This window comes from Mustela nigripes, chromosome 3, assembly GCF_022355385.1.
Source record: "Mustela nigripes isolate SB6536 chromosome 3, MUSNIG.SB6536, whole genome shotgun sequence".
Taxonomy (NCBI): Eukaryota; Metazoa; Chordata; class Mammalia; order Carnivora; family Mustelidae; genus Mustela; species Mustela nigripes.
The window spans coordinates 133,746,568-133,774,391 of NC_081559.1; the positions used below are offsets into that span (position 1 = coordinate 133,746,568).

General features: G+C 38.3%; 1 protein-coding gene across 1 annotated transcript in view; it reads left to right on the top strand.

Annotated features, from left to right (window-relative positions):
* Positions 1-27,824, top strand: part of PREX2 (phosphatidylinositol-3,4,5-trisphosphate dependent Rac exchange factor 2) — a 187,643-nt gene that overhangs the window by 126,528 nt on the left and 33,291 nt on the right. The window contains exons 27-28 of the mRNA XM_059395513.1: positions 11,094-11,160; positions 11,414-11,604. Of these exons, the coding sequence (XP_059251496.1) occupies positions 11,094-11,160; positions 11,414-11,604 (258 nt within the window). The remainder of the gene's footprint in view (positions 1-11,093; positions 11,161-11,413; positions 11,605-27,824) is intronic.

Sequence of the window (27,824 nt, forward strand, 5' to 3'; positions counted from 1 at the left end):
AACTAAATAAGAAGGCAATACATAAACAAAATAAGATGTTCAAAAAAGAAATAGAAACCATTAAAAAAAAAAAAAAAACAGAAACCCTAGAGTTAAAGAATGCAATGACTTAACTGGAATTTAATAGAGAGCTTCCACAGCAGATTCAACCAAGCAGGGAAAACAAAAGCAAAAACAGAACAGTGCACTCAAAAACAGGACATTTGAAATTATCCAGTTAGGGGAACAAAAAGAAAACAAAACCAAAAAAAAAAAAAAAAGATGCAAAAGAGTGAAGAGAGGAAGAGAGCCAACATGAATTATAGGATAAGAGAAACTACCTGCACATTACTGGGGTCCCAGAAGGAAAAGAGATGGAGAAAAGTTCAGAAAGCTTATCCAAAGATGTGGTTGCTGAGAACTTCAAGTCCAGGGAGAGATTTGGACATCCATATGAAGCACATAGGCCTTCCAGAAGTTTCAACACAAAAAAGATCTTCTCTAAGACACATTAAAATAAAAATATCTAAAGTCAAAGACAAAGAGGAATTTTAAAACAGTAGAAGAAATAATATTTCTCATGTACAAGATTCCCATGAGTACAGTGGATATCTCATCAGAGACCTTGCATGCCAGAAGAGAGTGGGGTGAACCAGAAAACATTATGCAAAGAAAAATAGGTCGAAAAGAATTACAGAAATCTGGAATATATGGAATCTAGAAGGAGAAGAAAAGGAAGAAGAAATACTGTGTAGACATGTGTCTGTACTAAATAATACTATGTTGAACAAAGGAAATATGCTTAGTAGAGAGTAAATAGTAAGTTTTAGGCTCATTCATCACTTATTAAAAAAATGGTAACTGAGGAGATGATATGTTAATTACCTTGGTTGTAGTAATTATTTTCCTATATATGTCTATGTCAGATCATCATAGTGTATACCATATATATATATATATATATATATATATATATATATATAATTTTAAAATTCTGAAGAATGAAAAACAGCTCTATTATGATGTTAGCTAATATTGAGTGACTGGGTCTGTGTTAAGTATTATAGTAAGGGCCTTGAAAAATAAAGGGAAACACAGCCTTTTTATAGATTCTAGTATAAAAATATAAAAGCTAAGAATTAGACATTTAAAACTCAATGTAAGTGTGCTTCATCCATATTTATTTTCATCTTTTCTTATTTATAAATGAGCAAGTATTTTGCTGGATCCTTTTTGCTAGTCATTTAGAGGTGAAACAACACTACTGTGTATGAGTCTTGCAAGGGACCCAGTGTATATTTTTCTCTTGAGCATAGCTGTCTCTCACTGAGGATGGATCATTGAAACACCCTTCCTCTCTAATTATAGGTTCCAATGACTGTTAAATGCTTTCCTTTAAGTGTTGTTTTTCAGTGTTCATTGAGATGTAGCCTAATATTTCTAAGCTTAGAAGAATATTTTCTGCAAATAATCCTTCTTAAAATGTGCATAATATCATTTTATCTATAAACTAAGACATTTTAATATATTTCTTGGAGCACCTGGGTGGCTCCGTTGGTTAAGTGTCCAGTTTGTGATTTGGGCTCAGGTCATGATCTCATGAATCATGTGAACGAGCCCCATGTCAGACTCCAAATGAAATAGAGTTCAATTTACTTCAATACAATACCAAGTATAGATGCACTGTCTTTGGTTACAGAATGACAAATTTTGTGTGTATGGCAGGCACTATCTTTGGTTATGGGATTACAAGGGTTTTTTTTTTTTTTAAGATTTTATTTATTTATTTATTTATTTATTTTGGAGAGTGAGAACAGGAGCAGGGGTAAGGGCAGAGGGAGAGGGACAAACAGATTCCCTGGACACGGGACTTGATCCTGGACCCCAAGATTATGACTGGGGTCTAAGATGCTTAACAGACTGAGCCACCCAGTCACCCCAGGGTGACAAATTTTTAAAAAGTGGTTCTCTGCTCTCTGAGAGTATGTAATTTAGCAAAGATGATAGAATGAGTGTAACCCAGTGCCGTGTAGTGAGATAAATTTTTTTCACTTGGGAAATTTTCAAGAAGATGTCATATTTGAGCAGGGTTTTGAAGATCAACAGAATCTTGCCAAGCAGCAGAGGTGAGAAGAGATTCTAGGCAGATAGTATAATATGAGAAAAGGTGTGGCAGTTTTCCTGTGGGTGGATGGTGTGTTGGGGGAATCAAGTATGAACATGACAGGGCAAAGAGAGAGATGAGAGATAGGAAGGGAAGTCTGTTGGTAGATTGCTAGGGGAGGTCTTGAAGGCCCAAATTGTAGGTTTTGGGTACTGGGTAAATCTGAATGACTTTATGCAAGTTAATAAAATATTCATCTCTGTGCTTTAGAAAGGTAATTTTGAAGACCAGGTAGAGTCAAATAAGGAATACAGAGAAAGATGTGGAGGAGGAGAAGCTGATCTGTCAACTTCATGTCAGTTGAGACTTTTATGACTTTAAACCTAAAAAGACTTATGATTTTAATTCTAAAAATTATCCTTTAATATTGAGGTGCCAAACTTTCTTGAGATGTAACTGTTGTCAAATTAAGTAGACTTAGTTTAAAAATAGAAATGTTACTTGACTCTACTGTTTTTCCTGTTGTAATGAGATGTTTTATTTTTAATATAGTTAAACTTTATTTTTGGAAAGGTTTTTCCTTTTTGGAGATTGACTTTTCTGTCCATTTCCACAGAGATTGTATCCTGTAGTAGCAGAGTATGGTGTTACCATTAGAAAATATGTACACACACAGCATTATAAGTCCCTGGTGATATATGTATGTTGCAGGTGTAAGAAAAAAACATCACCCTTTCAGACTCATGAAAAACAGGGCAAAAATCAGAATGCAGTAGAAGAATGTTTTGAAAATAGACAATTGGATTTTAATTTTTAAAAAATTGGAAGTTTTTCCAGTTTTAAAAATTGGAAGTCAGTGATTGAAGGTGTCAGAGGAAAAGAGGGAAGGAGGGTGTCGACAGCAGTAAAAAGGAATGCGGCGTAGCCCCACTACCTCTGACACCATAATTCTCTGCCCAGGGCACCAATGAAGTCCTTTTTTTTTTTTTTTTTTTTAATGTGAGAAAGTCGCCCTGTGTGGTCATGAGGATTATTTTGTTAGCCTTCCAGGAATCCTTTTCCCAACACTAAAGTAGAAATGAAGTTGTTTATTGATTTGGGAAGTTATATAAGGACTATAACCTTGGGTGCTCCATTTTTGACAAGCCAGAAAACAGATTTATCCAAGCATTCATTATCTGGGACTTCTCTTCGTATTACTTTTAGTAAAACACATTCCAGGGCTAAAGCTTGTGGTCATGGAAGGCAAGTAGGGGTAGGATAGAGATACAAATTAACATTTTCCCACCTACTTATTCATCATGTGTTTTTTTTACCCATCCATGGGCACAGATTGAACCTCTCTGGTGATTTTCCTCTTTACAAGAAATAAGCTCTTTCAATAATATTTTCCGTAGATTTTTTTCTGAGTTAAGTGCTATGGTAGGCCAATGCAGCTTAACGATAATTCTCATTAGACACCCAGTCACAGCTATAGTCAACTGTCATGCCATTGTAATAATGATATGTCTAACCATACCAATGACTAATACCTGTAACCGAACAAATACTGTTATAGTTCTTTTTTTGAAATGCAGAGTAATTGCTAAAATCCAAAAGCTAACTTATACAGTTTAGATTTTTGGGATAGGACATGATGTTATAAGGAGTATAGATGAGTCTGCCCAAGTAAGAAATTTTCATAAATTATTATAAATAGTGATCTCATAGGCAATGATCTGGAGAAAAAAACAGGAAAATAACAGAGAGCTGAGCTGAATACTGTAGTTGTTTCTCCTTATTTATAAAGCACCAGTGGCTCTTATGCCTTAATCAATCTCTCTTGGATTGGATATCCTCCAACTTGCCCAGAAAAAGCAGGGGGGAACGGTGCCAGATGAGAAGAATGTGACATTCTTGGTCACTGATTTAAATCCTTAATGACAAAAATAGTAGTTTTAAATATTTTACATTAAGCTGTTGCATTGTCTCTCTTTGTGTGAAAACCTGACCCTTTGAAGTACCTGCCAGACTCTATAGAGCTATGATCTTAATTCTTTACCCAGTTGAGAAAACATTTTCCTAATTTTTAAATTAGTATATTAACCTGCATAACTCTACATAAATAATCTCAGTGTTCCCCCAAATTCATTGTTTTGCTCTTGTGGCAAACATCAGTTCCCTGTTTTCATTACCATGATCTTATTTTGAATGCCAAATAATTCTTTCTCTTCTAGGATATCTTGCAGCTCTGAATTCCCTAAATTTTCAAATCTTATGTGTCACGTATTTCTTTCCATTTATTTTTACCTTTTTAATGATAGCTAAGTGTATACTGTGTTGTGCTTCTCTCCACTGTTTAACAGATAAATTATAATTTTTCAGCTCAGTATTTAATTTCCTCACAGTATGGAACCAGCCTACTTGCACAACATTCTCTCTCTCTACCTTCTATGAACCTGCTCTTCAGCCAGATTGGCTCTACCCACTTCTCTATCTGTTCTGCTGTTCATGGTATTGCCTCCATTTGAAATGCTGCCTTCCTATTTTGACCTGTCCAGAATCCCCTCCATCTGTCAAAGTCCAACACTTATGGCATATTCTTATTTATATGGGCTGGCTTCTTCCTCATGCGAGTATATCCCAATAACATTTTTCACCTTTAAACTTACCTGTCAGTTAGTTCTACCTTGCATTATAGATACCTGTGTACCTGTCTCCACTATTAGATTCTATGAGATAAATGCCCAAGATTAGTTTCACTGTAGTTATTTGATTTGGGTATATTTATATCACTACATATTATAACTTATGACATTATCACCCCCTTTCATTGGTATTTTATTCTATAGGGACTAAATGAAAAAATATTATCATAATGTATCAATTTTATATGGCAGAGTTAATTTCCAAAGGTGACAACCAAGTTTGATGTATGCTAGCCTGACAGGAAACTGACTGTCCAGCCTCTTTGAAGTAGTGGCAGCACTTGCAAAATGGTCTTAATAAGATTTGCTGTAGGAGACAAAGGACCATGACTTCATTCTTACTAACCTCAGAAGCATAATAAACTATGGTCAATTTGGGCATTTTTCCAATTCTGCCATTAATTTGCTCATAAATTTTGATTAGGGGGCATTGTAAGACTTTTATAATTAAGGGGAGTGCATTCGAAATTTATTTTCTGCGAACAGTTTGTCATATTCTGAAAAATACTGAAGTTCTGTGAATACCTGTAAACTTTAGGGATGGTAAAGTAGGTGGCTGAACAGACTTATTTCTGATAGCGAGTACCTAAAATTAGTTGCAACCTCAAGTCTAAATTTTAATTCTAACAAATAATTGGTTGACTTAAAATATATGATGGCTAGGCAAACTTCTTAAGATTAACAAAGTGGCTGCATTCCATGGTTATCTCCTCTAGACTTTATCAGCACATAGATCTATTTTGTAATGATTTTTTGCTTTCTTTAATCATGGATTAACAAATATTAACTATTTGTACAAGTCTGAATCAGTAAATACATGTAATTCTATATTTGTAGGAGGCATTTATCTTCTAAGAGTGTTTTGAAGGGTGCAGTTATATCATTAGATGCTTTTTCTATTTTAGTTTTGCTATATAGCAACTTGGAAAAGACTAGATTGTTTCAGAATAAGGTTTCACTTGATATGGGCATGTATACATTTTAAATTTATAAAGGTTATTTTTCAACAGGCTCTCTTCATAAAATCTTTTTTATTTTTCCTTCAAGGATTTTGCCCCATTGGAAATTTTAAGATTTCTGCAAAGTCAGGTTTTTTTTTTTTTAAAGATTTTATTTATTTATTTGAGAGAGAGAGAGAGAGAGCATGAGCAGGGTGAGGGGCAGAGGGAGAAGCAAACACCCCACTGAGTAAGGAGCCCTATGCGAGGCTCAATCCCAGGACTACTGGGATCATGACCTGAGCTGAAGGCAGGTAGATGCTTAACCAACGGAGCCACCCATGGGCCCTGACAGTCTTCTTTAACCTAAAGAAAGATTCATTTCTTTTTAGAACTGAACCACTGTTTGTGCCCTAATCATGGAATTATGTAGTTTCCAAGTACCTACTTAAATTTTCATTTTTTATGTGTATCAGAAAATATCACAGGTGGCCTTAAGGGAAAGAAGAAACTTTGGGTCTAATTTTTATTCCTTGCTATGCCTTAAAAATGCTCCAGAGGATGCCTCCCACTGTGTGCACTTGAATAGCAGTTATTATTAACTATTGAATGCATCCTATTTGCTTACCACAGTACTGAGTACTTCTCATTTTGATTAATATTTGACATTATGCCATATATATATATCAGGCAATTTTAATATACATTGTAAAAACAAGGTACTTGAGACCCTGGGAGACTAAATAATTTGTCCCTGAACTTGTGCACTTCTTTTACTTGTTTTACTTTTTCTGCCGAGCACACTTGAGGGAAAGGCCTAAAGACATCTCATCAAGGTACCTCTGCGAGTTCTGGCTTTGAAGCACCACCTTCTTTCCAAGCATATAGCACTGCTAGGTAAAATGCAAAGTCAGAAAAAGTCAAAGTCACACCTGAGCTCATCATGATTTATCATCTCAGTGGCCCACAAATCAAAAGAAAATGCAAGTGATGAGTAGTGAGCTATGCTGAGGCCTCTCAAGGTGGCCAGAAGGGCCGGAATGACTACTTCCAGAGATTGAAGTCCTTCTACACTGAGTGGAGATCCAGAGCTGGCCTTATAGGTTGAAGCCAGGACATAGAGGAGGACTCGTCTGCTTCTGAGCAAGAATGAGAAACCTGCTGCCCACTACTTTCGGCTATATCTTTTGATGCCAAGAATGACCCATATGGCAGGAAGAAGGCAGCACCTCCAATAAACTGGGGCTTGAATCCTATCACTCATTGGTTCAGTAATGTTAATTGTAATAGTCCAGATGCCAGCACAATGTAATACTTGAATTACCAATATGAAACTGATTATGTCTAGGTGGTTCTGGGCACCAAATGAGCACAAAATCATTTGTAAGAGAAGGATAATGAGAGAAGGGGGTTGGAGGTATATCAAAAAGCTAAATAAAATTAAATTTTAAAAAATCTCCTGACTTCAAATGAACCTGCAAACAAGAAAAAAAAAAAATCCAAAGCACATGGAAAAGCTGTACACTAAGAAAGAGCCAATAAAGTCGACCATTGAGAATAGATTTTACTGGAAGAAATTAAAATATTGAAACAGCCTGAGAGAGCATATTTTGGATACTCAAAATATAAACAAAGGATTGGCATCTGTAAAAAGGTAGAAAATCCTGAAATAAAAACAGTCATGATCTAATGCTTTACTTATTTAAAAATAATTTTTAAGGTTATACTGTGGTCCGCACACTCTTATGGGTGCCAGAGATGTAGGAATGAACCCAAGTAAACAAAAACCATACCTACATATCCTCATGGGGAACTTACCTATTGGTGGTGGAAATGAAATAAGAATAGGCAGAAATCTTGGAAGTGAAAGAGAACCATTGAAATAAAATTCCCAGTAGAAAGTATAAACTCTACATAAGGAATAACATGGAGGACATTGGGAGATGGAGAGGAGAAGTGAGTTGGGGGAAATCGGAAGGGGAGACAAACCATGAGAGACTGTGGGCTCTGAGAAATAAACTGTGGATTTTGGAGGGAAGGGGGTGGGGGATTTGATGAGCCTGGTGGTGGGTATTATGGAGGGCATGTACTGCATGGAACACTGGGTGTGCTGCATAAACAGTGAATTTGGGGACACTGAAAATAAAATTAAATTTAAAAAAGAGAAAGTATAAACTCCAGACTTGACAATGACACATTTTTTTTTTAATCATTTGGAAGTTATGACTTAGGAAATCACCTAAAAGGCAGTCACGGGAAAATAAGACTTTAAAAGTGTACGTGCAAGGAAAGAAAGAGAGAGAATGAGAGAAAGAACTTCAGATTATGGGAATAAATAATAGCTGAGTTTATTTTAGAATTGAAGACAAGACTCCTAGCATTGAAAGGACACTCTGAGAACCTATCTGGATAAACAACAATAAATCAGTGCCTGAACACTTGAGGTAAAACTTCAGAACATTGAGGATAAAAGAAAATCTTTGCCCATCAAAGAAAAAATACAGATTAGCCCCAAAGCAAAGGCAACTAGATTGAGAGCAGACACCAAGAGCATTATTGAAGGGGAAAATGTCCTGTAATTTGGATTCTAGAATTTAATGCCACCATATACCATTGACACACTGATCAAACATAGCAATAGAATATCCAACTTTTAAAGGAAGCAAGCCTAGAAAAAAAATGTGTGGCTTAAAAAAAAAATAGTAAAGAGGAACAGCAGCTTCTAAATGTCACCAAATTTAACTCTTGCTATAAAAAGTCATAACTAATTTCTATGTAAAGGAAGTTAAGACTACACAAAAGAAAAATGCAAGAGAAGAAGAAGAAATATGGCCCACAAATAAATACAAATTGAAAATAAAAAGACTAAAGGTTGAATTTCTCATGACATCAATGGGAACAAGGATGTGGAAGAATGGTCATAGCCATTTTTTGGTTTGGCAGTCCACATGGGCCAACTGTGTGGGTGACCTTGTAAAGCATGGAAGTGGTAAATGCCAGCTTCTGGGTGGTATTTACCTTAGGAAGGAAGAGTTCAGAGCAAAAGTGGGAGTGGAGAAGGGTGAGCAAGAAGGGGCTCACCTGTATCTGTAATGTTTCATTTCTTTAAAGGGTGAAGCAAAAGTGCCAAGTGCCAGGATCTGTTAAAACATGGTGGTGCATACCTGAATTTTCTTACTTCATCGTATTAGCCTAAATGCGTACGTGTGTAACTGAAATGAGAAGACACTCAGAACTTTCAGGAGAACATGAATATTTATGCACAGCAATAAGGTTTAAAAAACTCAAAGTCTTTGTCAGGATCTGTTAAGTCCCTGCCTACAGACTCTGCCCCTCTGACCTCTCTCAGTCGCTCATTCATTCTAACCTAACCCCAGCCCCATTACATGTTTTTGTACCTCACGCAAGTCTGGCTCATTTCCTCTTCTCATACCAGCAATCCTGTTGGAGTATTGCTATCTCTTTCTGATACTGGAGAAGATGTCAAAAATTTTAAAATGTCTCAGATGCCTTTGATTTTGCTCTTGGTCCAGTGCTTTTAGTAGATACTGACTCTGCCAGCTGAATGAAATGATGTTTTCTTGGTGTTTGACTGATGTTCCACCTGAGAATAGTTTATGCCACCATAACCTAGTCCTTGCGAGCAGAACACTGCCTGGGGTGACTGGAGTCCTCATACTCCTGGCAGCCTTATGTGCTCAGGAGCAACAGGTAGCTGTGGATTTAGACTGAGGGAATAACTTTCCATGGACTCATGTGCTCCTTTCTACCCTATTGATTTTTTACCAAGCACACTTGAGGAAAGGCATGGGAACATCTGGTCAAGGTATCTCTGTGAGTTTCAGATTTGAGGCACCACCTTTGTTCCAAGATGGTATGTGGAAATCTTTAGGAGTTCAAATGAATATAAGGAATAATAACCTAACTTTGGATGCAGAACTGCTTTTAAATTTTTGTTCTTGTTTGAGTTTGCATTTGAGAGATAAGCTAATTCTCAGTAAGACTGAGCCTGATTTTCATTTTGGAAGTGACTCCTAAAGTTTTCCTAATTTAAAGTGTAAAAATTGATTAAGCCATGCTACTTTATCTTAAAAAGACAAAAACATTAGGTATAATGCTAATGGGAATAGCCATGTATGTGTGTGCACGTGCGCATGCGTGCATAGAAGGGGACTCTGGACATAAAGGTCTCTCTCACTGATTTTGCCCACTACTACTCATGCATTTGATAATAACTGGATGGTATTTTGAGGTTCTAAATGGTGCTCCAAAACATCAGTCTAATCAGTTTTATTCTGATAACTTGTCTGACAATCATTCTAATACTGTGGAACTTATTTTGGTACATTGATACTAAGTGTTCACATCTTGAAAATAATTTCACTTCATCAAAAATAAATAGTAGATGAAATTTAACTTAAGTGTATCCTGTCTTCAGGGGTCATTTCCTTACAATTTCAGCTTAGTATTGGGCCAAGAGCTAAGCAAAACTCAGCAAAATTCTTTGGAAATTGAGTTTAATTATTGCAGGTCACTAAGATTCAATTTCCGGTATTTAAAATACTTGGTGCTGCATTACATCCTGGTGACAAAGAGAAAGAGTATGCTTGAAGAGGGTCTAACTTCCAGTCTGAGCCTAGCTTAGTAAATGAAAGAATTCAACTCAGTACTTGGTTTAAAATTAGTTTTTTGAGTATTACTTTTATAATCTGGCCCAATGAATGAAAACTAGATAATGTTCACCAGTAGTCACAAGAAAATATTATCTCTTCAACTTTTGTGATAATATTAATTATGGAAAATATTAGTGAGCACTTACTCTGTGCTATGTACTATTCTCAAGGTTTTATTTGCATTAACTCATTTAATCTTCTTAGCAGGCTTGTGAAGTAGAAGATAATGTTATCCCCAAATTACAAAAGAGGAAATTGAGGCATACACAAATTAAGTAATGTCTCTGAGACCACACAGCGTGTAATGGAGCTGGTGGTAGCTTTAGTTCTTTTCTTTTCTTTTTTTAATTTTTTAAGATTTATTTGAGAGAGAGCATGTGGGAGGCAAGGGGCAGAGGGAGAGGGAGAGAAAGAATCTCAAGCAGACTCCCTGCTGAATTCAGAGCTGGAAGCAGGGGCTCCATCTCACAACCCTGAGACCATGACCTCAGCCAAAATTGAGTCAGACACTCAACTGACTGAGCCACGCAGGTGCTTCATTAGGCATTTTCTACTAACAGAAGACTATTGACTGTTTTTGCACTCCCACCCATACTAGTGTGCAACTTGTTTATTCATCTGTCTTCAAAAGGAAATCAGTGAAACTTGCACATCTTTATGCATTTTAGTGTTTCTAGCAATAAATGACCATCTATTCCTTGGATTCTTACAGGGCCTTCTACTTGGACAAGTCAAACTCACCACCCAACTCCACATCCAAGGCTGCCTATGTAGATAAGGTAAAAAGAGATGACTTCATTTGTTGATGCTTTGCTGTTCACAGAGCTCCCTTATTTATTTTTTTCCACTGTTGTTCTTAGATAATCTGTAGTTCTTAGACAAATATCTGTAGCCTCCAAAGCTGTTACCTCCACGAGGAAGATATTTTAGACTCTTCATTAAACCTTTTAACAATGGTGGACTGTAGCCCATCGACAAGCATTTCTTCCTACGGATGTGTGGAGCTTTATGTTCGTCGCTTTTTTTCTGCAGCTAATGAGGCCTCTCAATGCCCTGGATGAACTTTATCGGCTGGTAGCCTCGTTTATCAGATCCAAGCGTACGGCGGCCTGTGCAAACACAGCCTGCAGCGCGTCGGGGGTGGGGCTGCTGTCTGTGTCCTCGGAGCTGTGCTCCCGGCTGGGGGCCTGCCACATCATCATGTGTAACAGCGGCGTGCACAGGTATGTCACCTGCCCTGCCATGTCGGCCTCTCTCGGGCCCAATTTCGTTTGGAGGTTCTTGCTTAAATTTTAGTTACAGGAAATGGTTACTGGAAACATTCAGAGGACTTGGGTGTATTTGGAATGAGATTTGGGAAATCAGATCATGGAGACACCGTGTTTTCTGGCTTCACTTTTATGTTTGGTGGCTGGTGATTCATACAAATGAATGCAATCCCACATTTATATCACTGTAGCTTATCTGCCCAGAATCTTATCACCCTGGCATTTATATTACAAGATATTTATACTTTAGGTACAAACTTGTACATCCATTATCTTCATTGTAGGAACTTGCCAGGCTGGAAAGTAGCTAAACAAAACTTTTTTCACTGTACTTCATGGACCTTCCATCTTCGCTGGTTTGTGTTCTGTATTCAGTGATTGTGAGGTGGGTGCTGCCTTGAGGATACCACAGCCTTTCTACTTTTGGCAAAATTAGGTCCAGAAGCCCACACAATATGCATTTCTGGAAATGGAAGAGGAAATCTTAGATGGGTCCAGTGCAGTTGGTTTTTCTTAGGCAGCTGTGCTCAGTCTGGGGTGGCCAAGGTATTCTTAGGAACTCATACGGCTGCATCAGCTACAAAATGGGGGTGTAGGAGCCCGTGTCAGGTCCTTCCCCATGACCACATGCTCCTCCTCTGTCACCTCACCATTTTCACAAGGAAGTGAAACCATAAAGCAGAATGTGGTCCTCATTGCAATCTGAGTAGGCAAATAGTGTCCTGTCACCCACCATAGTCTCTTCCTGGAACTGAGCCAGTTAGATTTTTAGATTGGTGTTATTGTTTAGTCAGATTTACTTGGTACTGGACCTCTGTAAAGGACGGCAGTTGGACTATTAGCTGTGTGACATCACAAAGCAATGATGCTCATGTTAGAGGCATAAATATGGCATGACAGTATGAACAACAAATAACAAAAAAATAAGAAGAAGGTATAATAAGATAACAGAATAAGAATAAATAGACCTCCACTGCAAGAAAATGTAAATGACCTCGGAAAGTTACAGCCAAAAACCAAGGTGCAGATGGAAAACAGATCTCTGTGATGGGGAAACCTTTCCCTAAAGAAGGTGATGTTTGAACTGGGTTTTGATGAGTCAGGGTGAAGAGGTAAAAAGTGGGAGAAAAATGATCTGAGGCAGCAGGTTCTCATCTGTAAAATTCCATTTCAATTTGGTATGCCTGGATCCCAGTCTTACGCAGCGTGTTCTTGCTTACAAAGTATGGCAAGACCTTATTTCTCTGAAAGGAGTATTATATTCTGTGGTTGAAAAAATATACAGAATTTTCTCCTTTATTTTAATGGCTGTGTATTACTCTGTGCTCTAATGCAAGCTGTAATAAGCTTAATTGAAAATATCGTCTGCAACCAAATGAATAAAATATTATTTCATAATTTGTTTACTAGCTGAGAAGTGATCTCTCCCTTCTGATCAACTCGTGTTCACTCCTTCTGTTCCCACTTATTCATTCACTCATTTATGCATTCATTATTCATTCACTCAATAAATATGCATTGAGCACCAATTACGTGCCAGCCCTGGTCTAGTTGCTGGAGGTACAGGATTGAAAAATTAAAGTCTCTGTTCTCAAACAGAGTTCATCCTGTTGGGGGTAACAGATGATAATGTAAATAAATACATATGTAATGTGGTAAATGGAATAAATAGAAAAAAGAACAGAAGTCAGAGGGGTAGAAGGGGGGGTAGTACCATCCAACAAGGGATTTCATCAGAGACTTGTGTGAAATGAAGGAGTGATATTTATGCAAATATCTCAAAGAAAGAACATTCTATCTTGGGGAGCAGCAGTGCAAATGTGGGAGCTCAAGGAACGGCATCGAGGCCATTGTGGCCTCAGCCAAGTGTCATTTCCTTGAATATTATTGTTCTTATCTCACCCTGGTACAAGAGCATAGCTGTCTGAGGACTGGATGCACCATGACCACGAAGGGGGCACTTCAGACTTTGAAACTACAAGCATACCCTCTTACCTCAACATTAATTTGCTGAAAGTTAATGCAATTAAATCTGCATTTAATCCTAGAACCATGACAAGGTTGTCCCAGTTATTCTCTCTGCTACCCCATGAGCAGTTTTAGAACCTGACAAATGTTACCTGGGAGAAATAGATTGATGGCCTACAGCTGTTTTATAATTACCATAATCACTGGTTGGTGTGTTGAGACCACAAGGAATGTTGAAATTTCAAAGTAGTTTGATTTTTTCCATTTCTACTGTTCAAAATAAATGTAGCTTTAGTTAGTTCATTTCAGACATTTACTGAGGTATAGATAGCCACAAATACTCCATGACAAATGCTGAATTTAAAGTTAACACTAGTTGAAAATGGTACAGATTTATTTTTCTATTATGCAGAATAAAATGGGAGTTTAATATTATCTTTTAATCTCTCAGTAAAGGCTATGCTTACATTTTTCATGACAATAAAATGTGCTAACTTATATTGGATTTAGAAATCTCACCTAAAGACTGTTCTTAAAATAATTCTTCCATAATTATAATTCAGTCAGCTAGAGAGAAACCCAAGTAGATTCACACCTGAACATAGCATTGAGCATGGAGGCTTGCCTTCAGGTTCTGAAAAAGGGGAGAAGTTGACAGTGTGAATCAGAATAAATATTACACATACCACTTTCATAATTTACGTTTAAAATCAATACAAGAAATGGTCAACAATATCGACGTTAGACAATTTCCTGCCTTTTCTGATTTTATTTGCAAAATAAACAGAGAATCTAAAATGTTTTTAGAGTATTGAATGATTCTGCGTCTGTTTGATATTAAAGAGAAGAATGTGGTTTTTCAGAATGAAAAGGCAGATTTAATTAGCATTAATGTCTAGATGTTTTAATGCCAACCTGAATTGGATGGCAGAGCTGCATACAGCAGTGAATGCAAGATTAGTAGGAATAGAATTCAGGATGAATTATTAAAATCTTCTCATAGCATTTAGCCTGGCTTTGTTTTTATTAAATTCTTTTCCCTCGGGAAATCCTTTGTGTGTATTACAATTCTACTGATGAACTTCCCAGTCCACACTCTCTTAACTATTCACTTGTATCCCTTATCTTCATTGCTATTGGACCGTGCGAGAATAGGACTGTCTCTTCTTAAAGACAGGTTTTTGCCTTTTGAACAATGTAAACTTGATATTAAAGGTAGCTTAGCAAATGGAACATTTTTATATAATGTCTTCCCCTGACATGACTTCTTTCATGTTCATTTTGTGTCTTCTCTTGCCATGTCCATCAAACAGCGCACATTGGAACCTGGTTTTATTAGTAAATAGAGATCAACAACCTGCTTTATGCTCAAAACAACTGTCTGTATTTCCAAAATGTACACATAAACTTTCTCATTATCATTTTCATTGGTTACATGGTTAATCCAAGCAGTCGCTGTGCTATGGTTTACGAAACGATCACTTTAGTGGTTTATCTTCCTTGTCCATTGCCTGAGAGGCTTGCAAGAGAGGCTGTTTCATTATGTAGCTGTTCAGATTTCCATTTTATTTTCTATTAAGTTAAAAGAAAAACAAAAATATCCTCCAGTTAGAATTACTAGGTCAAGGAGTTTAAACCTTTGTGGTCAATAATATATCTTGTTCAGGTTCTTGAAAGGATTGTCCTCATGGACAACACAACCAGCAGGTTAGATGGCTGTGTAGCATTTTCACCCTTTCCTGGTCTGCAGAGGGTTCTTATCCATTTATCTATGGTGCTTCTCTCCTAGATGTACAATGATACGTCACTAGCGCTTTAGTTTATAGTTCTGCGATTAACAAATACAAACATTGGAATTGAATAGTTTTTTTGAATTTCCTTTTCAAAGATTTATGCCATACACTGTCTGGATATATGCTTTATAGACAGAATTGGTTTCTGCCAAACTGAACCTTTTTAAAATATTGAATCGGCCTGTGACTTTTCCAGTTCTCTCTTGTACTCCTGCCAGCTGCTGGTTGCAGGCAATCCAAAAGCATGCAAACAGGGATTCTCAATTTCCCTTTTATTTCACCCCGCAGCATCCTTCCATCCAATGTGGTATTGCATTCCGCCGTAGTTCTTTATTCCCACCCCAGCTTAACAGCCAACTCTTTGTCTTTAACCAGTATACATCAGTATACTGCAAATGTTGCAAAACCTGAGTCTTTCTGTGTCCAAAAACAAAGATGTCGGTTTCTTCCCACCACATTATCTTCTGCTTCCTTCGCCACCAGGAACAAGTGGGTGGAATTTTCCAGGGGCTACCTGAAAGGGTATGTCAAAGAAACTTCTAGTGAGGGCAGGCAATCTGGGATCACAGGTTTTCCCTCTAAGGACTTGGTCCAAGGAGTTTTTGTCCTCGTACTCTCAGTATCTTTTAGTAGTTGGTTTTCAGTGATGTCAGAACTTGGTACAACCTCACTGGAAGTTGTGTGAGGTGAGCATAGGCCTCGCGTGTAACTCGCCCTGTGATGTCTTTGAGCCCAAACCTTGGAGATCTGTACATATAAATTACACTTTGTCTTCATGCTTTGTTGTGAGGACAGATGTCTTCCAGGAAACAATGGGCTGCGTTTTTAATGTACCTTGTACCTCACGTTCACTCCTCTAGTGGAATTTGAGACCAGCAGCACCAGGAAGGTCATACTGCGTCAGGGATTCTCCATACCCAGCCTTAGTCAGTGTCTTGTCTTCTGATTAGAAACCTGCACGGGGTTGGGGGAGGTGGGCCGCGGGGGAAGAACCCTGCATGGGGGTGAGAAAGAATCAGTCTGTGGCAAGGCCTACCTGTTCTCATTCTTTAAAAACATATTGATAAACATCAAGCTAGCTACTATCTGTGTATCACAGTGTTATACGTCTCTCTCTTTTTTTTTAAATAACTTGTAGAAATTAGTTTTAACATATATAAAGTTTTAGAACGCAAGGGCCACAAAAATGTGAAACTTCTAACTTAAGCGGGGTCTGTTCCCAAGATGCTTTCCTTTGTTGGTTGTGGGGACCTTGAGACGTATTTTTGCACTTGACTGTATTACCAGTGGTGCTTGAATCTTCCCCTTCCCCGACAAGCACTTACATAATCCATCCTGTGATCACAGTCTAGGTCCCAAAGTATGACTATAAGCATTTCTTAGGAAAATGAAATCTTGGAGTTAAAATATAAAAACTGAAGAGAAATGTATAAAACTTGGTTCATCCAAGTTTTTATTTCAAATGAAGATGAACATGTAAGCAATTTTTTTTAGAGTTTTTAAATTTATTTGACAGAGACAGAGATCACAAGTAGGCAGAGAGGCAGGCAGAGAGAGAGAGGAAGCAGGATCCCTGCCGAGCAAAGAGCCTGATTCGGGGCTCAATCCCAGGACCCTGAGATCATGACCTGAGTGAAGGCAGAGGCTTAACCCACTGAGCCACCCAGATACCCCAACCACTTTAAAACAAACAAACAAACAAACAAACTTTTTTTTCAGGTGACTATCAATTAGCAATTTTAGAAACCACTTTTATTTGAACTTTGAAGGACTTTCTTAGCAATGTTTTATTCTGTCATAAACGTGACATCAAAGGACAAATTGACAAATAAGCCCAGCTTCAGGAATGCAGAATCTTACAGAAGTGGGGCACTCAAGGTGACCTGACTTAGGTAATCAGAGTCCTAATAGGGCAGATGATAAAGCTGCATCTTTTTCCATTGGGTGGTGAAAACATCAAGTAAAATGAGTAGATGTATTCTGGGGATTTCATCTGTACCTTATAGTCTAGGTATCAAACAGAAAAAAATTACTGTAATAAACAAATGTTGGTTTCAACCATACCCATTTCTCTTTTGCTCAAAAATTACTTGAGAGATTCAATAACAAGATGAGTAGAAATACTTGAATTTTAAATCTCCAGGAAAAACATTTTTGCTGGCTCATGGTCTCAGGATCATGATCCCAACAAGAAGTTCTAAAATTATGCTCTGTAGGAATCTGAAGCACATTAGTCTAAAACACTACTTTCGTATATAAAGGTAGTAGTAGTAATGACAGAAATGACATTTAAAATTGCCATTAAATATAGCTGCAGTTATTATTTTTAACATTTACAATTTGATTTTATCAATGCAATTGTTCTCATTTGTTTGAAATCTAATAAAATCATTAATGTATCAAAACAAACAAAAAATATAAAATTGTTTAGAAGAGAAAAAATCAGAATCTATTAGGATGGAGCTATGGGAGAAAGATAAAATATATTATACTCATGATAGGATTTAAGTATAAATCTTTATTACTCTGCCAAACTCATAGGAGCAGAGGATAGAATGGTGGTTAGCGTGGGCAGGTAGGAGGAGAAAATGGGGAGATGTTGGTCAAGGGATCCAGAGTTTCAATTATGCAAGAAGAATAAGTTCTGAAGATCTAATATACAACAGTGCGACTATAAGTAAAAACACTGTTTTGTATATTTGGACATTTGTGAGGAGGGTAGATCTTAAGTGTTTTTACTACCAAAAAAAAAAAAAAGAGGAAGAAGAAAAAATTTTGTGTGTGGTAATTGTGTGGGGTGATGGATATGTTGATCAACTTGTTTGGATGAATATTTCATAATGTATATGCATATGTAAATATATATCTATAAAATCATCAAATTACATATCTTGAACATAAACAATTTTTTTTTGTCTATTAAACCTCGGTAAAACTGGGGGGGGAAACAAGAAAAAAACAAACCCAAAATTTCCAATTATGCTGATGTATAAAATAGGCAAATATACCTCCACAGTTTATACAAAATTATCCTAATTTTAAAAACCAGATAAATAATACAGATATTTTAAGATTTTAAGAAATTCAAGTATTTAAAAAAAAAAAAAAGAAATTCAAGTATTTCAAAGATGATAGAAGTTTCATTCTTTATCTCTCTTTATCTTTTATAAAAATTCTTTACCTTAGAGGTGGGTCAGGTTTGCATATATTTTTGTTTTGTTACTCTGACTTTTCTTTGTACTTGATATGAACCTTAATAAATTAGTATATTAAATTATTCTGTAATTTTAAAATGCCCATTGTTCTCTTCAAATTAGATTACTGTGAAAGAAGAATAAGACAGTAATTATGAGAGTGACTTACTGCAGTGGTTTCTAGTTTTGACTTCAATTACCACATGATATTGGCCTGACCAGCCTTAATTTCTGTACATAAAAACGAGAGCTTATACATGATTATCTTCCATCATTAAAACTGGGGAAGACTCGGTAATCTTAATACATTAAACATATCTTGATGAAAATAATCTAGAAGAGTGGATTTTTAAAAAATAAATTTTAATATAAGCTCTACACCCAATGTGGGGCTTGAACTCACAACCCCAAGATCAAGCGTTGTGTGCTCTACCACACACACTACTACCTGAGCCAGCCAAGCACCCTGATAAAAATAATCTAAATATATAATTATTAGTTAAATTTCATCAGTATGTGCCAAACCCAATTTTACTATTCGAGCATATTAGTAAAATTTAAGTATTTGTGTTACTAAATTTTATTTGTATTTAGCTATTTAAAAGTGTTAAATATAAAAATCTACTATACAAATTGTTAAAGAGAGCATGATTCTTCAAAATTTATTTCAAAGAAGCTGAAGTTATTATTTTTCCTAAACCTCCAAAATTATATTTAAAGCAAAATAAAATGCCAGTCACTCTCTGGAATGTGTTCCTGAGGGCTTCAAGGTTAGTGATTTTATAACCACTCTATTGTCATAAGTCAAAATTTCTGTCCTCCCGAGGAAGAAATACAGGTATCTCTGTATGAACCGGGAGCAGGTGGCGTGGAGAAAGTTGACAGAAGGAAGTGGCAATTTCTGCCTTTACGATGTGAAACTTAAATCGGTGGTAGGTCACCTAACATCGTCTGGAGGAATACAGAGGCGTGAGATTGAAATCCTGTTAGGCGAGAAGGATGTAAGGTTACACCTGCTGTAGGTTTTAAAGCATGACTCGTGCTTAGCAGGTGAAGGCAATGAAGGAGGATGGCTCAGTGGAAAGGAAAGGGATAAAAATACAGTGCTGAGATGGGTAACGGCGTACCACATGGGGGTGGTCACAGTAAGGAGTTTACTACTTCTGGGCAATGAAGTGAGAAAGGGCATGGTGGGGAGATGAAACCAGAAGAATGGAAGGGCCAGATAGCTAGGTTAAGGATTTGGGACTCCCTCCCTGGGGCCCCAGGAAGCCAATGAAGGGTTTTCAGCAAAATAATATTTGATTAGATTTTTAAAAGATTTTTATCTATTCAGGAATGCCTGGGTGGCTCAAAGGGCTAAGTGTCTGCCTTCAGCTCAGGTCATGATCCTAGGGTCCTGGGATCCAGTCCCACATCTGGCTTCTGGCTCAGCCAGGAGTCTAATTCTTCCTCAGCCTAGCACTCCCCCTGCTTGTGGTCTCTCATTCTTTCTCTAGCAGATAAGTAAATAATCTTTTTTAAAAAGATTTTATCCCCTATTCATTTATAAGTGGGGGTGGGGAGCAGAGGGAGAAGCAGACTCCACACTGAGCTGGGAGTCAGATGCAGGACTCAATCCCAGGATTCTGGGCTCATGATCTGAACCCAAGACAGATGCTTAATATGCTAAGCCACCCAAGCGCCCTAGAGTTGTTTTTTTTTTTTTTTTTTTAAAGATGGCTGTCATGGTCTGTGATGGGACAAGGATGGAGACAGCGAGACAGCTGCAACTTCACAATAGTACAAGCAGAAATGAGGAGGTCGCAAACTGAGGCACTGGCAGAAGGTGGAAGAGAAAGGGGAGATGTGAATAGCATGAAACGCCAAGTAACAGAACTTAGATAATAGGTGAGAAATAGAGGAAAGGGGGAGAGGGAGAGATTTTGATGATTCCCCACATCCAGCTTGGTAAGATGGTGGGGATGGGGGTTGCCACAGGGACAATATGCATTGTTTAGGGGCATGGTGGAGAGGGATGTGGAATTTATCTGCTACATATTGAGTTTAGATGTCCTTGGCGTCTCCTATGGGGATGTCCTTTGACAGATAGTCAGCAAGAACTGAAGGTATATATATGCATAAATGGACATAATATAAGTGGGTACACACAAGCACACAGAAAAGAGGCTATGGAAATACAGAGGTGTGTCACCTTCCAGAGGTGGTGGGGATCCTGGTGATTGGAACCAAAATGATGAGGGGACTACTAACTGAGATCAGTAGGTGACTTTATTTCTCACAGTCACTTCTTCTATACTTTACAAGATCTTGTTACAAACAGGATACAGTGATGTATACAAACATGTACTTGTTTATAGGGTGTGAACTGCATGTGAGACGTGAACAACAACGATTATCTCTTAGCTTCAAACGAGGAAAGCAAGTTAATGATTCTTCACACTTATCAGATCCATCTATTCTAAAGGAGGACAGGAAAGCACTCCGGGGATCCTCCCATATCTATTCCCGGCACCTACCCAGGGAGACTTTTGCCCTCCATCTCCTGGAGTTTTCTCACAGAATCTGACAGAACACTAGCCACATGGGTGAGGATCTGAGTTGTGTTCCAACAGTTCCCCATTTTTTGTTTTTTAATTGCAACATCTTAAGAGCCAATTCCAAGCTAGATGCCTGTTGTTTGTTCACTCGTCGTTTGAGGAGACAGTACCCTATAAGTATTTTATATCCTAGAGAAATGTTGAAAGGGGTACCTTCATCATGAGGATGTTTTGGTCCCTCCTGCGTCCAAGGAGAGGGCATATGCATAGAATCATTTGTGTATATTATAGGCGACTTTCCACTCTACTGAACCAAGCATAAGAGTGGTATGAGGTATCCATGCCCAATATATATAATTTCCGCTTACCGTTGATGTACAGGTCAGGAGAGCAACCATAGCCAAAAACAAATTCTCAGGAGTCTGTGCTTCTGATAGATCGTAAAACTGCTTCTCCTTTAGCTGACAGGGCCTTAATCTGACCTCATGTGGGTGGATCAGTCTTACACTGATGTGGTCACCTATGGTCTCTTCTTCAGAAGGGACAGCACATGCATCTTGTGAGTGACCTCCTTGTCTCTTGTGTCTCCAGATCTTTCTCGGAGATCGAGGGTGCAGTAGTTATCAGCAGGGTCAAGGGTCTTTCGGGGCCTGTTGAGCCAAAGAGGAAGCCATGGTGTTTCGGAGGGTCCATCACTGGAATCTGAGGACGTAAGAGCAGACGCTCGGCCTTTTCTTAATAGGAGGCCAGGGAGCCATTCATTAAAAGATTTGAACCAAATATGAATAGATGCTTCAAGGGATTGCTGTGATTGTGAGAAGTGTTTTTCTGCTGCTGTCTGAATGTGGTCACCTTGGGATAAATTAAAAAAATTAAGAGTAGATAAAAAGAGTGCTAAAACAGCCTTGGAGGTTCCCCCTTTTTGCTTTTTAATAATTGCAGTTTTAGTGTACGATGAGCTCGTTTAACTATACCTTGTCCTTGTGGGTTATAAGGTGTACCTGTAGTATGATGAATCTGCCGATCAGAAAAAAAGGCAATAAATTCATGGCTTGTGTAAGCCAGTGCATGACCAGTTTTTGTGGTAGTAGGGACCCCCATAACACTAAAACATTGCAATAGAGTAGAGTGGACAGCAGTTAAGGACTTGGAGGATTGAGGAACTACCCGAAGAAATTTTAGAAAATGTATCAATAACAACATGTAAATAAGATTGACGAGGGAAGAGATCGAAATGAGTTACATCCATCTGCCATAGTTCGTTGGCTTGTGAGCCATGAGGATTGGCTCCTGAAGGATGTGGGCGACAGGACAGGATTGAACAATGTTCGTTGCCCTTTGAAGTGGAATGCGGTAATGGTTATGCAGCCAATTAGCATTAGTATGTAAAACCAAGTGTTTATCTGCAGTGTTTCATCTGATGTGAAAATAGGACATGTCAGGATATCTGGTTGGCGGTTATCTTCTACCATGGGTCCTGGGAGAGAAGAATGGGCCCTAATATGGGTGACATAGAGAGGATGGGAATGTGATTGTACAAGGGACTGTAGTTTTGTGAGAAGATGTAACTATTTTTGTGTTGTAGGTATCTAAGCTGTTTCAATGGCGGGAAAGAGACCAACTACATAAGCAGAATCAGAGACAATAATAGGTGCGAAGATATACGAGTTAATAGAGCAGTAAGAATGAATATTTCTGCTTATTGTGCTGATGAATACTCGCTTTGAATTGAGAAGTTATGCCAGGTCCATGTATGCCCCCTTTTTCAGTAGAGGAGCTATCAATATAATACATGGGAACACCTGGAGTTGGACTAGTTTTACAGACATTAGAAATTATAAATGATGTCTTTTTTAGGAAATCCCATAATATACTAGCAGTGTAATGGTTTCCAGTGGTTCTGGAGTATCCTGCTAAACCATTAAGGAGATGATCATTCATAGGGAATAGGGAAGGAAAATGTTTTATAGAAATAGGAAGAATGATAATGTGAGGGTCATATCCTTATATTTGAAGACATCTGGTTTGGGCAAGAATAATGAGATCTGCAAGGAGGTCAACATATGCAGTTAAAACCTTAGGAGCTCGGTGTTTCAAGTAGATCCATTCTAAAGAAGAGTCTTGTTGAGCTGTCACCCCCTAGGTGAATGGGGAGTAGGGAACAGAAGTACCAGTACAGGGAATATAGGATCAAATGGACACAGGAACATTTGATGAAGGCGTTCTTCAAGGAATTGAAGTTCCTGTGGTGTAAAGCTTCGAGGACTATCAAGGTTAATGTCTCCCTCAAGAGTGGCAAATAGATTTGTAAGTTGATGTGTAGGAATACCCAACATTGGACATAACCAATTACTATCTAATGATTTTTGAAAATCATTTAGAGTACTTAAAGTATCTCTATCAATGGAGAACTTTTGAGGACCAATGGTGGTACATTCTATAATACGATCTAATTAGAAGAAGGGTGGAGTAAATTGTACCTTTTCAGGAGCTATTATAAGACCAGCCTATTGTGGGTACTGTTGTATGTTTGAAAACAATTGATGTAAGACCTCTGGAGTTGGGGCTGCTAGTACGATATCATCCATGTAATAGATAATATAACATGTGGGATATAACTGTCAAGAGGGCTCAAGAATTTTTCCTACAACATATTGGCACATTGTAGGAGAGTTAGTCATGCCTTGAGGGAGAACTTTACATTGAAATCTTTGTAAAGGTCCCTTTTGGTTTACTGTTGGAATTGAAAACGCAAAATGCTCTTTGTCTGAGGGGTGGAGAGGAATAGTGTAAAAGCAGTCTTGTAAATCCAAAACTGCTGAAGGCCATTTATAGACATACAAGAGGGAGCAGGAAGTCCTAGTTGTAATGCACCTATAATTACCATTGCAGCATTAATATTATGGAGATATATTAATAATCTTCATTTGCCTGACCTTTTGTTTATAACAAAAATTGGAGAATTCCAAGGAGAAAAAGAAGGTTCAATATGTACTTTTTCTAATTGTTCTTGAACTAAGCCTTTTAGAGCCTTCATTTTTCTAATGTGAGGGGCCATTGAGGGGTCCAAATAGGCTTGTTACTTTTCCAGGTGATTGGAATTGGTTAAAGGGCTTTATCAACCCCAATGCCCCCTATATAAAACCCAGCCCAGCATAAGTATTATTAAGGTTAAGATCTATAGGTTCAGGCACCTTTGTAAATTTTTACCTAAGCCTTTCCCAGGAATATGCCCCATGTTTTTCATCATGTTTTTTTACAATTGAGGATGTAGGTATGAGAATTTCAGCATCCCATTGTTGTAAAAGATCTCGTCCCCAGAGATTAATGGGTACGAGGGCAATGTATGGTTGAATATGACCTTGTAATCCCTCTGGGCCCCTAAGGGGCAGAGGTCGGCTGCTTTGTCTCAATTGTTGAGTAATTACATAGCCAAGACCTTCAAGGGCATAATCAGCAGGCACTGTAGGCCATTGGCATGGCCAACATTGACAAGAAATGATAGAGATATCTGCTCCAGAATCTAAAAGCCCTTCAAATATTCATCCCTTAATAGAAAGCTTCATTTGAGGTCAACTTCCTTCAAATAGTTTCTTAGAAAAATGAATCTTTTTATTAGTACTGCAGAATCCTCCTTCCCTGAAGTTTGAAGATTAAGTAGGCATAATATAGGGAAGTAACAAAAGTTGGACAACGTGTTCACCCACTGAAAAGGTCCAAGGAACAGTGACAGAAACCATAATTTGAATCTCACCATAGTAATTGGAGTTGATAACTCCAGTATGTAGTGTAACTCCTTTCATAGTTACACTGCTTCATCCAAGCAGGAAACCAACCATATTTAGGAGTATAGGTCCATATAGGTTTGTTGACAATTTATAAGGACATTGAGATGGATTTATTAAACCAGCCTTAGGGAAATATATCAAGAGCAGTGCTCCCCTGTGTAGTAGAGACTAAATCTGTTATTGAGAGTCACTACTGGGTACAGACTGAATAGGACAGTTCCGTGTCCCCACATTTATTGGTTCCTGGGGTTGGCCCCTTAGGGAGTTTCCCTGATGAGGGCTCCCCAAAGGATTTCCATCTTTATAGGTTTTTTACTTACATTCTTTAGCCCAATGTTTGCCTCTTCGACAGCAGGGACCAACAGTAGGGGGTTGAATCTTGGATTTATTCAGGCGATTGGCAGGAGAGGGAGCAACCAAACAGGGAGGGAGGTGGTACTGTTTCTTTATATATCCTGTTTGTCCACAATTAAAACATTTTCTTTGTAATTGTTTTTGAACAGCCATGATTTTTAATGCTGTTATTTGGGCCTGATATTTAAAGAATCCTACATTGCGACAAGCCTTTAAATAATCCAAGACATTGCCAGATTCTCTAAGAGGTCCCATCAGGGCCTGGCGATCTTCATTAGCATGATCATACGCTAGTTGTCTTAAGAGTATTTCCTGAATTTGTTCTCTTACCTGCTTTTCCAATGATTCTTTTAACCTGCCTATAAAATCAACGTATGGCTCTTTAGGCCCTTTTTGTATTTTTGTAACTGGTAATATAATCGGTACCCAAATTAATTTTTTGCTGGGCTGTAGGGCCACTTCAAGTATGTGGGGAAGGGCTGCAGGAGGAATGTTATGAGTTTGATGATTAGAAGTCATCCAAGCTCCTGTTCCCGTGAGCGTATCATAAGTGACAGCTACGACATTCCCTCTCTGACCTAAGTTCCTAACCTTTTCATGTGCCTTCTCAGAAAGCCACATTTTCCATTGTAGAAATTCAGAAGGTTAGTACCATTTTGGCTCTGAGATAAAAATCATAAGGAATCCAGTGGGTGCTATTGCTCCAACTGGATAAATATTCATAACGAAAGGAGAAGTAGGCTGGTACATAGAACATGCCTTTTTAAATTCCCTTACAGTCTCCATCAGCTTCAAGTATTTGGCCCATTAGTATGAAAAGTTAGAGGGAAAACTAAGTGCAGCTCATGGGGACCAGACAGTGTAGAAATAGAATTGTGTTTTCTAGGTTTTGTTGGTCTTAACTGTAATGTGCATAAATTCTCATCCAACCCAGTGTCATCTCCCTCATCCCCAAAGAGGTCTGCTGCTATTTCCTCATCCTCATCCTGGGAGGGAATCAGCGGTGCGGTGGCCAAAGGAGAAACATGGCATTTGTCATTTTCACTGAAAAATATTTTTTACTTTCAGGTTGAATTCGTCGGGTTGTTTCATCATCTAACACATACATATGCAGAGAGGCGGCTGTTTCAGCCTTAACATCCTCTTCCTTAACGTTCCCCTCCAAGATTAAAATTACTGTTTCTACCAACACCCATGTAACCCAAAACTCCACCGGAGTTTTTTCACCTTGTCTATAAGCCTTTTCCATATTATGGTGTGTGTGCTCCCAAATTGCCTCTTCCAAGGTTCCTTCACCAGGAAACCAAGGATTACATTCACAGATAGCATCCAAACAAGTTCTTAACTGACATCTGGCTACTCGACTGCCTCCCCGAGATAAAAAGTGTTTTATTAATGCTAGAAAAGGCTGGGCACGACTTTGATTCTGCCCCATCGTTCTCATTTACTCCTTCTGTGAGGGCCTCCGGATCACTGGGCGACAGTTCATCAATTTCAGGTCCCTGTTCAGGTGCCACTCATCACCTTCGTGAGGTGGGGATCCTGGTGACTGGAGTTGAAATGACGAGGGGACTACTGACTGATGATCAGTAGACGACTTTATTTCACTTCGTTTATACTTTACAAGATCCGGTTATAGTGACTTATAGAAAGAAATATGTACTTACTTACAGGATGTGAACTGTGTTTGGGATGTGAGCTACACGCAGGGTGTGGGCTACAGGCAAGCGACAGGTGAACAACAACGATTATCTCTTAGCTTCAAACGCTGACAGCAAGTTAATGATTCTTCACACTTATCAGATGGCGGACAGGAAAGCACTCTGGGGATCCTCCCATGTGTCTGCCGGGCGCCAGCCCGGGGAGACTTTTGCCCTGCAGCAACTGGAGTTTTCTTACAGGATCCAACACATGCCCAGTCACACTGGCAAGGATTCAGGTTGTGTTCCAAAAGAGGTGGGGTGACTCTTGAGAATAGGGAGTATGTATGAGTACAGGGAATTGGAGAGGGGGACTATGTCAGAGAAGGCTTCACAGAGAGCAGGTTTAAAACATTACTAAGAATTTTCTGGGAATATACTTCAGGTGTTAGAAACAAGGAAGAGATATTCCAGGAAAAGGGGCAGAGGTGTGAGAAAAAGAATAATTAGCTACCAACCATGGACATTGAGAAATGATCACCAGGGAACGTGTGTGGCGTGTTAATCTTCTCTGGTTCTCCACTGCCCCATCCTCTGTGAGCCCTGATTAAGAGGAATAACCAAGAAGGAGCCTCAAAATAAAACACTGAAGGAAGGATCCTTTAGAAAGTTATGAAACTTACTGAAACAAAGCTTTATTCAGTGACTCAGGTAATAGATCAAAAAGAAAATAGTTATATAGAGCATCAGAGAATTGGGGAGACAGATGAAAATCACATGCTGGACCCCCTCAAGTGTTGGTGTCATCAAAGGATCTACAGAGTAAGGACAAAAGGCAGACAGCAATGTAGAGGAGATGAGACTAGAGAGGGAGTGTTGGAGAACTTTCGGCAGCTGG